This window comes from Amphiura filiformis, chromosome 9 (assembly GCF_039555335.1).
Source record: "Amphiura filiformis chromosome 9, Afil_fr2py, whole genome shotgun sequence".
Classification (NCBI taxonomy): domain Eukaryota; kingdom Metazoa; phylum Echinodermata; class Ophiuroidea; order Amphilepidida; family Amphiuridae; genus Amphiura; species Amphiura filiformis.
In genome coordinates, this window is record NC_092636.1 from 21,824,919 (window position 1) to 21,837,633 (window position 12,715).

At 36.8% G+C, this 12,715-nt stretch overlaps 1 protein-coding gene across 1 annotated transcript in view; it reads left to right on the top strand.

The window, feature by feature from the left end:
• LOC140160745 (periodic tryptophan protein 2 homolog) overlaps nucleotides 1-11,010 on the top strand; it is a 257,332-nt gene extending 246,322 nt beyond the window's left edge. The window contains 1 exon segment of the mRNA XM_072184045.1: nucleotides 8,198-11,010. Within this exon segment, the coding sequence (XP_072040146.1) occupies nucleotides 8,198-8,429 (232 nt within the window). The 3' untranslated portion in view covers nucleotides 8,430-11,010.
• Nucleotides 11,011-12,715: the final 1,705 nt, after the last annotated feature.

The following is a 12,715-nucleotide window of genomic DNA, read 5'->3' on the forward strand; positions in this document are numbered from 1 at the left end:
ATTAAATGCATGATGACTTATATTTCTTGGATATATTTGAAATGATATTAGCAAATCTCTCACCCGGCATTTCGCTGTGGCGTACAAGTTCAACAACATCTAGAAACCATGGACGTCATTTTGGTCTGGTTTGTAAACAAATTCTTTATCGGACGAATTATGCACACAATGTATTATGCATCACCAACTTCCATAGGCTTTCGTTGAAATGGAATTGGTTGGAATTCATTTTATCAAGTCGGCGCCTCTTCAACTGCTGTATGGCTTTCGTTTGCATAATTGTTTGGTACGGCAGCCGTATTTTTTGATATTAATTCTGCCGTGTGCAACTTGGCTTGCTCTGAATGTGATGACGGAATTGCGCCGATGATTTAAAATTTCGTTTTTCAGCAATCATGTCCACGGCATAAATTAAATGCCTTATTGTAGCTTCCTTCATTAGACTGGTTTTTTCCATTTAAATAAACTAATTATGGTAAGCTTACTGACGAAATCGAAACCAATGATGAAAGGAATTGAGTCCATCACTGTGGACACCGGGTGTGGACACTCGCCGAATTAAAATTTTTTGTCTATCCATTCTGGAAACCAATAATGTAATGAAGACAAAACACCACGACAGTGACCAGTGCAGACGAGAGGGCAGCTCTCATTGGCCAACACACGATGCTGTCACGCTGCTATGGCAACACCCGGCCGGGAACACACAGACCCGATCGGTATGAACCGGAATTGCTTCCGCGTGGGGTCAAATTTGTTTTCTTATCGTTTCACGTTAGAAAACTTTATTTCAACTGGAATAGCCCAATTAGGATACTCTCTGAAGATGGAAGAGTATTTTGTAAAGTTATTCCACTTCAGCAGATTGGCATTTTCTCCCTCAATTCTCCCGCAAGCAACCTGGACCTTAGAGAGTGTTATCATATTGTACTCCTTTCATTACATTAATAGAGTTTACTCATCAGTGTAGGTATGGAATATCAGTCTAGGAGAGTCCAAAATGTGGAACATGAGGATTGCATCATACCCTCCTGGGACAATGGCTGCACTAGCTTTATCTCATTTATCTCCCAGTGAGGTTAGTTAGGCTGACCAAGGAAATCCACAAGGTCAGCCAAGGTATGCACATGTATCCAGTATATGCACCACATCCTTTACTGCGGGAGATAATTTCCTGGTTTTAAATGCAAATGGACATCTCCTTTGTCTCACTGTGTAGTTTACAAGGCTGGACCAGGAAATCCACAAGGTCAGCCAAGGTATGCATATGTATCCAGTATATGCACCACATCCTTTACTGTAGGGGATAGCTTTCTGGTTTAAATGCAAATAGACATGGTAAATATTCTACAGCAATATCCAAATCTAAGAGAAGAACCAACTCTAGTCATTTATGTGGATCCAAATGTGATTTGTTGCTATGTACAGCCAAGGTCAAAAGTCTTACTTTTCATATTCTCATTTGGTATTCTCATTTTATGTTCCCTTCTTGGGCTTGCCCTTACCTAAAAAACTAGCATTCCCTAGCACTCACTAGGCATTCCATTGAATGGTAAAGAACCGGTAATGAGTGCCTAAATGGTGAATGCCTCCAATACTATAACATTGAGTTAATAGGCGGTTGATAGCACTCAACCGCCTGTTTGCTAGCCCTCAACTGCTTATAGTGGTTCATTAGTGGTTCATAAGCCCTCGTCAGAGGCGAAATATGTAAATGAGCTAAGCACTCGAACCACTAAGGAGGCATTCAAACCACTAAGGAGGCATTCAAACCGCCTAGCATTTAAACCACCTAGGAAGCATTCGAACCGCTTGGGAAGCATTCCAACCGCCTAGGAAGCATTCCAACCGCTAGGAAGCATTCCAACTGCTAGGAAGCATACCAACTGCCTCAGAAGCATTCCAATCGCCTACAGGTTAGCACTCGAACCACTTATTAGCCCTCAACCGCTGTTAGTGGTTCGTAAGTGGTTCATAAGCCCTCCTCAGAGGCGAAATATGTAAATGAGCTAGGCCCTCGAACCACATGCTTCATTTATTTCCGGACCTTGCATATATTAATTGTATCTTGCATTGTCTAGTTGTGTCTCGCACTCTCTATATATATTGATGGTGTCTCACATTGTCTTACGCCTTGCCACGGTGAGGCATATGTAGGCTGCCTCTTTTCTTCATAATGTTTTAATATGTGGCTGCTAAGACACAGTGAGTGTATGCAATAAGTGATATTACCCATGTTCCAACTGTGAGTGAACTCACGTAGTCAAGTGGTATAACTCTCGGTCGGTAATAGTGAGGTCCCGGGTTCAAATCCCGCTTTGTCTTGATTTTTTCTGCTGTCTCAATTTATTATGTTGGCGATCTATCACGAGTGACTATGTGCCGAATGACCAAATTCAAACCACCCCTGCTTGTCCCTCACACCTTTTGCCACCAAAATACACTTGATCTATGGCCTTACCAATATATCACTCCAAAAGTGTGCTCCCACGCTAAATATAAGTGTTTATTTCAGCTACCCATCTCCAGATGATACAGGCTGTATCAAAATGATTGGTACCCATCCGTTTTCATGTTTATTGACAAGCCTGCTGCTTCCAAATGCAGCGGCGGATCACAGTAAAATGACCCCAATTTGCAGTTTATAATCGTTCACATTATTTGTCTATCAATTAGGTGCATTCCATGTTACATTGTGATGTGGCAGTCCTGTCCCATAATCACAGAAAAGTGACGGTACCAATCATTTTGATACACCCTGTACCAACACTACATGAAAGAAAACTCGGTAACAAGCAGACGTTTTAGTTTACATCTTCCTTCATTACCAGTCGCTCACTCAATTCAGTGTTTCTTTGTAATAGCAAGTAGATAAATCAGTCATCAAGATTTGACTTCACAAACTGCCTACTCCACTTACCTAGATTTCTTAAATAGAACCAAAAAAAATGCTAGTCTTTTTTTTTTTTACTCTAAGAGGCATTCCATGTGAAGAGTACTTACATGGATGACACTTAGGTTGCAATAAGCTGCCACAAGATCCTTATGTGCTGTCGTCTTTTATTCTAACCATCACTTTTTTGAACTTTAGAGTATCTGTCACCAAAGTAAGCTAGGATATATATTGTAGTGCTGCTAAAGTTATGGTATTCAGATTACAGAAATGTATGTTGCCTAGTAGTAAAGGTTACATTTTTTATTTCAGTTTTGTTATCCATCATTTCTGAACATATTTTGGAATGTGTGCTGCTGTCCAATACTATTCTCTTTCAATAATCACTTTGGTAATAAAGGTGCGATATTCAAATGTGGTGTTGAGTGGTATGTCAATTTTGCATTCTAATCTATTATGTTATTATTTTTTTAAGGAATCGGATATTAACATTTGCATAGTATTTATGGTGGGAGCTGAGAGTATATCAGACATAAAATGGCCTAAAATGAGGCTAGAGCACCCTTCCCAGCTTATCTAATGTAAAATAAAAAAGAGCCATTAAAACGAACTCCTGTGAAATTTGTAATAAAATTTGCACAAAATGCTAATTGAGCAAGTACAAATGCAATGCACTAGTTTTCGAGAGGGGCTAATTATGGTACTGTATAATGGTCTGTTCACAAATAAAATGTCTATCTGAAACCTAGGTGTAGGTTGTTTTATTATAGTCACTATAGGCAGCCATGATCCAATCAACTCATCCTACCAATTTATCTTCATTTTAACTTAATGGATAAAAAAAACCCTGCACTTTCATGAAAGTGTGAATTTTGTTTCAAAGAAGGCTCAATCATGACGTGGAAACACTATCAGCTAACCAATGTACTGTCGTCGTAGAAAGCTGGCAGCTCTGCTTGGATGACTAATCAATGTATACTATGATTGGAAAGGAAACAGCGGTAATTGATGCCCGACAAGTTCCTAGAAACAAGTAAAGCGGGTTTTTGCCAGAATTGAATGTCGGATTTCCCTCAAGTCTGTTAGTGGATCGTAGACGTTTACTTGAACAAAGCGCTGTTTATCTGGCTAAATCTCTCATGGGATCAAACGATATACTTGGAGTTGAATAAGATGGGCTATGCCAGTTGAAATACATACACCCCTATTTAAGGCATGGCCTTAATCTTCCATACAAGGAGTGTGAATTTCAAATGGGTTTACCTGAATGGGTAACTCCACTTGAAATTCACACTCCCTGTGTGGGAGATTAAGGTCATGTCTTCCATAGTGGGTGTATGGATTTCAACTGCAACAGCCCATTATACTTAAGAGTTGTATAAGATGTGTAGTACTAAGTAGTAGCAGGGATGTGTTGAGAGCGTTCTGGTTTGATAGCATGGGAGTAAGAAGCAGAAAGGCCCAGTATGCATAATGAATTCTAGATATCCATGTGGAAAAGATATCATCTGGTAACTTTAATGTGTTGTCAAGTAATTTTTTTTTCTGTATCTGACAATATTATTACTGCACACAATGTGTGTCAAAAAGAGATGTTCAGGTGACTTTGCAAGAATTAGATGTTATGTTGTTTTAAAGTGGCTTTTAATGAAAAAAAAATGTTGGTTTTTGTCCAAAGTATATTCATAAATTGATGAGGGAGAGAGGTATTTTATTTCTTCTTTCTTTCATCGATGTAAAATTAGCATTGTTAGAAGTTTTCAGTCTTTTCCAACACTGCTTTAGAAAAATGAGGAGGTCTGTTTTCTATTTTTTAAATGTGAAATTCTGGGGGATAAACACCTAGAGTAGATTTGTAAGTGATCTTTGTTCTCTAATAAACTTATCTGTATAAGTTCTCCTGAAGCATTACAAATCATATAACTCTTTGAAAAATCTGATAAAAAATAAATAAATTGAAGCTGGTGGGGAAAAATGAAAAGGAGAGCTGTACAAATTGTAATGAAATTAAAGCTGGAAAACAAGTTGGTCCCAAAAGAATTATGCAAACTTTTAACTATATTGTTCAAGCGGCAGCAATATTGTAAAAACAGTGGTATTAACAACATGAAGAAAAAAACAACTTTTTGTACACAACAAAGCTACAAGATAGTGAAGAGGCTATTGCCTGAAGGCTAAAACCTGTTAAGAAGATACATTCATGTGTGCTTGAAACTTAATTGATAGGTTTGTGCTAACATAGTCTACTTTTATCTGCTGCATTATGGATCAATTAGTTCATACTTAAGACCATATTACACTAGTGTTATGCAAATGTTAAAGAAACTCTAGGATTGTGCACTTTTTCATATCTGTAAAAATGGGTGAAACTTGAGAAAATGTAGCTTTGCACCAAGTTGAATGTGAATTTTCAAGGAGAATATAAAATCTACTGAATCCCCCAATTTCACCCAAGTTACACTCTGAAATTCATCTTTCTGTTCTTTATACTGAACACTTCTGAATACTTACAACAAAGATTTGAAAAGCAAATATTGCTACTTGGTGCAATCCGTTAGTGTGACTTGAAAGTTCTTACATGAAAAGTGATTATCTGTATAACTTGAAATACTCATGCAATTCAGATATTTTCTTATTGTAAACCAATTTTGGTGCATAATAATGATACCTTAAAAAGATCATGTAGTTCCGACTAAACTGGTCCTTAAACAACTGTCAGGATTTGCGCAGATGTTGCAATTATTTCACACTTGCTTGTTTACCTACTTGCTTATTGTGTTAGGCTCAAAATACAATGGCTTTCAACAGATTTCTATCCTATATTATTGTTGTTTTAGAATCTGCTGTCATATTTGAATGAAATTTTGATGTAGATCTGGGCAGGCTTCTATAATATTTTTATCTCTGCTGTGGCAGCGACATCAACACGTCGAGGCAGCTGTTTCTTGTGCGCGCATCTATTCAGCGTCTTTAAGCATTTGCGTGTGTATGCCAGCGCTTTGAGTGTCCGCTAGCAACTTGAAGTTGCAACCAATGAAATATGCACTGACGTCACTGCCACATCAGGGTGAAAAATGGTATAGGTCTCTCCCATGCTTTGGTATCCAATGTACCAATGTGGATGCTGGATGCATGTTTTTGCTTTTGGAAAAAGGACCAACAAATTGGATTCTTTCTGGTATTTTATGACTCTTTTTTGTCATGTGCTTCTACAAGTATGCATTCAGAACTTTTCCTATTAATGTGGATATATCAACCATTTAATTCTAAGTTATTGAACATTTGCTTCAGAATTTGCCTGTGTAGATTGTACACACTGTTAGTTAGATAAAAATGGAGAAATTAGTTAGACCATTCTCTTGACTTAATCAACAGATTTTGCCTTTGTAGTCCGAGACATACTATAAAATAAACCAGATCTTAAGGCTGACCGTGGATTAAGTTATGGCCACGCCATGATTTGATTTAACACTTACTAGATGCAAGTACACTCCAGCTGTGTTATTTTACCTTGCATCCAGTGTTTTCCCATTCTACTTATATAACTCAATCCCATTGGACGTTACTCATGAGACTAAATGCCATGCTAGCTTGCAGCATGTGCAGTTGTCTTAAATTTTTTGCGGACAAGTGTTGCTTAATAATACGCTAGTGAAATTATGTAATAATCAGATTAACTACCATAGCAATAGGTGAAAACAATTTTTGAATACACTGCACTGCACTGGTACGTTCACACGGTACTTCTGCATTGAACCATATCATGCTGATCACTCGCACCTGTAAGATTAGTATCTTTGAAAAGACCGGTATTGCATTCAATCTATAATTGCAGACATAAACAGGTGATGAGTGCAATCTGCTTGTAGTACAGCATGATATATTCAAAATTGTTTTCACCTATTGCTATTGTAGTTAATCCGATTTATTACGATCACTTCACCAGCGTATATATAGAACAATTATTGTCCAGTATATTGTTTGGCGTCATCAGGAATAGTGTGCAAGGCAAAGGATTATATAATTGTAGTTATATAATTGTAGGGCCAGTACGCAGGTCTTTAATTGACTAACAAGCACAGGTGGATAGTGATGTCAAGGAAATTGTGTGTAAATAGTTACGTGATGGTGTGTGTGGTTCAAAAGTTCTCAACCTTTGTTGGAATATGATCCTATTCTTGAAAATCAGACAACTCGCCACCCAATGTTGGAATTGTTAAATGCCGCATTTCATTCCTTGGTAGTATAGTGTCCTTATTATTTGGGGCGTACCAACCCATCTCATTTGGGGTAGATGCGGGCCAAAAGTCTGGCCACTGATTAGGAACCACTCCTATGACCCATTCCAGCATATAAAACTAATTTGTAATGATTTTAGTGCCAACTGCCAACTTTCCTGAATCAGGTTAACTTGACACTATGTTTCTGTGGTTTTGCTACCTGTGGTGTGATTGAGGCAATATGCAATATGTGACCGTCCACGGCGAATGAGCCGTAAATTCCTCCCGGTCAATTTTGTTTTATTTCGTGTTTAAAAATAAACATCATAAACTTAAAAATGGTATATCATTTGACTTCAAAGCGATATCCAGAAGCGGGGTTATGGTTTGTTAAACTTTGCTCCTTCAACAAAATTATAGCTTTTACGTTTTTACATGTGTCTCTTTTTCCACATTGTTGGCAATAAATATCAAACCGTCATAATTGGCGGTCATTTCAAATCATCCCCAAGTCAACGAGGTTTAAGAAAGTTCTCTCATTGTTAATTGTTGGTTATGCATACCTGTACAAAATACAATGCCTGGTAACCCACCACTTGAACAGGATTTAGCAATATAAACAAACACAAAGACCAGAGCTATTAAAAGTTCTATAGCCATCTAAGGTAGAAGCTTATTATCCACTTCAACAATAGGATTATTGATTAGTTTTTGACTATCGAAATGAGACGGATGTCGGGCCAGCAAGTTACTGATGAATATGACCTTCGTACACATTTTACACCGTAACTCAGAATACAATTTAGGGAATTTACGGCTCATTTGTGCTGCCGGGTCACATATTTAATTATTATTTTCAATATTACTTCATTGATATTTATTTGTGTGTGTGTTTGATGGGAGAAATTACATTATCAATGATACTATGTCTATCAATAAATCTCATATATTGCATTTTGTTTCCTTATTGTTGTCAAGGCTACATTATATTGGTGTTTTATTTAATAAGACAGGAGTAAAATGAAGTTCTGAAGTGAGGCTTAGTTATTAATCAGTTCTTGTATTTCCTTTTGATCTATTTCAGATGTGACAGCAATCATTACAGTTTGCAGTACTTGATCTCATTAGCAAAACTACCAGTCAAAAAAGAAACTGTTCTGGGGGATGAAGACACACAGTCAAGGAAGAAGACAGAGAGCGAGGAGGAGAAAGGAGAAGAGGATGAAAGTGACGATGAAGGAAATGTCAAGACCTTAGCAGATGCAAATTTCTCATCCGATAGTGAAGAAGAACTAGGAGAACTTGTACAATTTTGATGTGTCAATGCAAATTATGGACTGTTCTAGTTGAAATTCATACACTCTCTATTGGAAGACATAACCTTAATCTTCTACACAGGGAGTGTGACTGTCAAATAGGATGATCCCATTTCATATTAATTCAGCAAAATATTACTCAATATGAAGAGGTATAACACCCAAAGATGGTATTTGAGTACTGTATCAGCCCTCGAATTAAGGATCTGAAGGGGCACAGCAACCTTTTTAGGGCAAGTTGATAATTGCCTTGGATTTTCACTGAAAAGGCAAGGCAGCACAGCAGTTTGTAATATTTCAAGAGGGCATCATGGCAACTGTTGAAAATTTGAGAAGGGCACCAAGGCAATTTCTCAAAAGTGAAGAAAACACACAAACATAGATAGATGATTTTATAATGAAGGGGCATGGCTGGGGCACTGACGGCAACTTCATTAGAGGGCACGGCAAGTGACTGCCTTGGGTAAAGGACATATTTTGAGGGCAGTGGGGATGGGCACCAACGGCAAAATGCCATGGGTGCTGTGGGTTAATTCGCGGGCTATACTGTGTGCCACATAGTGATCTCCATCTAAATATTTCAGAGCATCAAAGTCTCAAAGTATTAAAAACATGTTTTTCTATGAAGATCACACATCCAAATAATAAAGAAATCCAGATAAAAGAGGTCTGGATAAGGGAGGTTGCAGTGTAATACCAACCTCATTTAAATGCATCAATTTGGAGTATGGAGGAGATTAAAAAACTTAACTGAGCTCTTTACACTATGAAAGTTTGACGCTGAAAATCACACTGAAAACCATTTTCAGCGTTACTCTAGCCATTTCCATTGTTACGCTGGGTATTTTCAGTGTGGCTATTGTCTAGGGATTATTTTTCATAACAATAGCTTGGTCCAATGCATTTCAGTGTGGTTAGGACCATTTCGTTGGGATTAAGGAATGGCCTCTCGTTTTGAGAATGTTGCGGTCTATTTTCAGTGTGATTATAGACATTAATCTGATAACAAAAGAACTCTTTTCAGTGCTATTTCAGTGGTGTTATCTATTATATAATTTTTCAGTGTTACTCTGCACTTTTCAGTGTGATTTTCAGTCTCAATATCTCATAGTGTTATCTTGCTGTGATCATGGAATATAGGAACTTAATAGAAAAGTCATCCATAGTCTGACGCATAGTACACTATTCTCATTAGTCTGAACGTGTAGTATACGGTTTTCTCATTAGCCACCAATAAATAAAATGTTCACACCATCATGACGCTGTGACCAAGTAAATCACCTTCAACCACGGTCTAATCTCTTAATCTTGGATAGTTTCAAATGTCGCTATAGCGGTGCTAACTTAAGTGTCTTTACCAGTCACTGGCCTGTTATTCAATCATGTCACTCAATGTACCTGCAGTGTCTTCAAATGAAGGACTTTAATTCCACAGCCCAAAGAAAGTCTTTAATTTTTAAACATGTCTTTAAATTTTTATATCAACACTCTTGTATCCTTCAATAAACAAGTGTCACATGATAATGATTTTTCAAGATCTTGCAATGACTTACAGGGCTGGTTTTCTGCTTATGTTCATTGTAGTGTTTAGTATATGAACAGTCCATGCTGGCCAGAAGGGAGGAGAGGGTTAAATAAACAAGGAGGCTTACAGCCATCAGCTAGTACATTCATTTAAACAATTTGCCTTTTGGCGGTCCAATCTGGTGTTAAAATATAATTTCACAAAATAATGTCGACTATCTAAACTGTGATATGTTAGTATATTATGTGAAATCATTTTCATCTAGCACCCTGGGCCCAGGCAAGCTCTTGACCGGCCTGGGCCCAGGGGAGCTCTTGACCGTCTGGGAGAAACCATAAGAGTAATTTCATCTCAACTTTTACTATCCAATTAAATGATGTGTACCCAACATAATGTAGCTAATTATTTATCATAATTATTATTATTAAGTGTGTTCCTGATGGCCCAATAAACTACTTCATGTAATGGTGTTAATAAATCCCTCAATTGATATTAGCAATGCAGTAATATGGGGTTGCTCTAAATCTCTATGTGAAATTAATTACAATAAGTTACCTTCCCAAGAAAGTTGTAATTTCAAAGCTAGTGGCTTTGATTGGTACTTAGTAAGAGACAAAATGATTTATTACAACATTTTTTGGAATTTTTGTTGATAACTCATTATCAAGTTTTAAAAAAGTGTAGTGATCTAACACACTTCAACTATAATATTGGATTGAAAATGTGTAAGTAACACTATTTAAGATACCACTATCATCATATAACTTCAGTGTCATGCAATAAGTAGAAAGATTAAAACATTCAACTGCACTCATCACCAGGGTTTTTTCCCAGATAATTTAAGTGTCAGTGTTGATCATCCCTGCCCATCTTCATTTTGAGCATGTCTTCAGAAAATAAAAAGTTTTTCAAAGTTTTATAAGTTTTTTGCAATATTTTGACAGTTGCATGCAAATCATATTAACTCACCCTATACTTGGTATTTATTAATAATGATTGTCATAACGACAGAAGAAGTAATTAATATGCAGCTGCAGCCAGCCATGGTCTCCTTTATCATGTTTATTCACATCTTCATTATTGAATTTATTATTTGAGATATAGAATACAGCTGCAGGTAGTCCATTGCTACATCTACTCTGCAAGTTATGTTTTGGAGAACATCTTACTATAATGCAATATAATGCAAGGCCCCCAAAAAAGATGTTTGCTTGCCCTCAACCGACCCACCCTGTACAAAAGAATACTGACCCTATTTTTGGAAATCCCTGAAAAAGGTGTTTTTTTTCCTTCAAATTTTTGCATTCTGAAGATGTAAAAAAATGTATTTTAGAGCTTGTGTTCAACATTTTAGTTGTTTTTGTAATGTTAGTTGATGCATTTTGATACCAAAATTATCTTATTTTTCATATTTTGAGCCTTAATTAATACAAACAGTAGTGTTTGCTAGTAATTAAAAAAAATCCCGACCGACCGACCCAATTGTTAAAATTCATTTGAGGGCAAGCAAACAATTTTTTTTTCTTGGCCTAATATGAGTGCCTTAAACTCGTTTTGGTTTATTTATTATGACTTACCAAAAGGAGGACATTTTTGTGCTGGTTCATCCATAATTTTTATACCTGCGAATATATTGGGGGAATATTTTAGGGGGAAATCCATAAAGTATACATAGGGATATTAAGATCTACAATTGCACAAATTTTGTTTTGAACACTTTGAAGGCCTAATTGGAAATGGTCCCTTTTCTATCCCAGTCCAATGTTGGAATTCACAATATGCTCATCATTACCATATGTTTTCCCAACACTGATTGGTGGGGAAACGGGGTGGGATATGTGGGGGAAGGAGGAACATTGATTCTTAGTTTCAAGTGAAAGATTTAAGTGTAAGTGTCCCCAGGAATATGTGTTCAAACACATATTTCCTGAGATTGTATGTCAAATGTATTTTTAATAGGGACATTTAAATATATGTTTACTTACTTAGTCAGGTAGCATATTTGTCCAATGGGAGCCCACTTGTAGAGTAAATTGTGGTATTACAGTTCAAATCCATACACCCCCTTTGAAGACATGATTTTAATCTTCCACGGAGGAGGCTTAAAGGCATTCCTACAATGCACTATGATTGGGAAATTTGATCAATATAACCTAATTTTAAAGGCAAAGTCCCCATTGCAACACACACAAAATGGTAATTTTAAAACTGCAGCCAACGAGCTAATAGTTGAGACTTAGGAATGATATTTGATTTTCTTACAGGAAACATTCATATTGTCCCACTGCATTAATTTTATTCATAAGTCTCGATGTTTTGAATGTTAAATAATAGGATGAAAACACCAGATATTTGCACACAATCCCAATGCAAGGTATGATCAACTGTACCACATGTGTACAAAAGCCAGACATACAAGGTCAGAAACCCCATTGGGTTGTGGGAATGTCTTTAAACATCCTCTGATCTTCCACACAGGGAGTGTGGATTTTAAATGGAGCTACCTGAATGGGTGATTTCATTTGAAATCTACACCCCCTGTGTGGGATATTAAAGTCTCATGTCTTCCCTACGTGGTGTATGGATTTCAACTGGAATATCCCAATGTTGGCTTTCCCATTTGAACAAAAAGTGAATTGTGAAAAAATCTTCATGAATACAAAATTTATTAAATTTTTACCTTAAACTAAAAATTGTTCTTTTAAAAAAGTAAATAGCTACTGCAGCTTAGTGTTGATGAACTTGGTTTAAATCAGAGCAG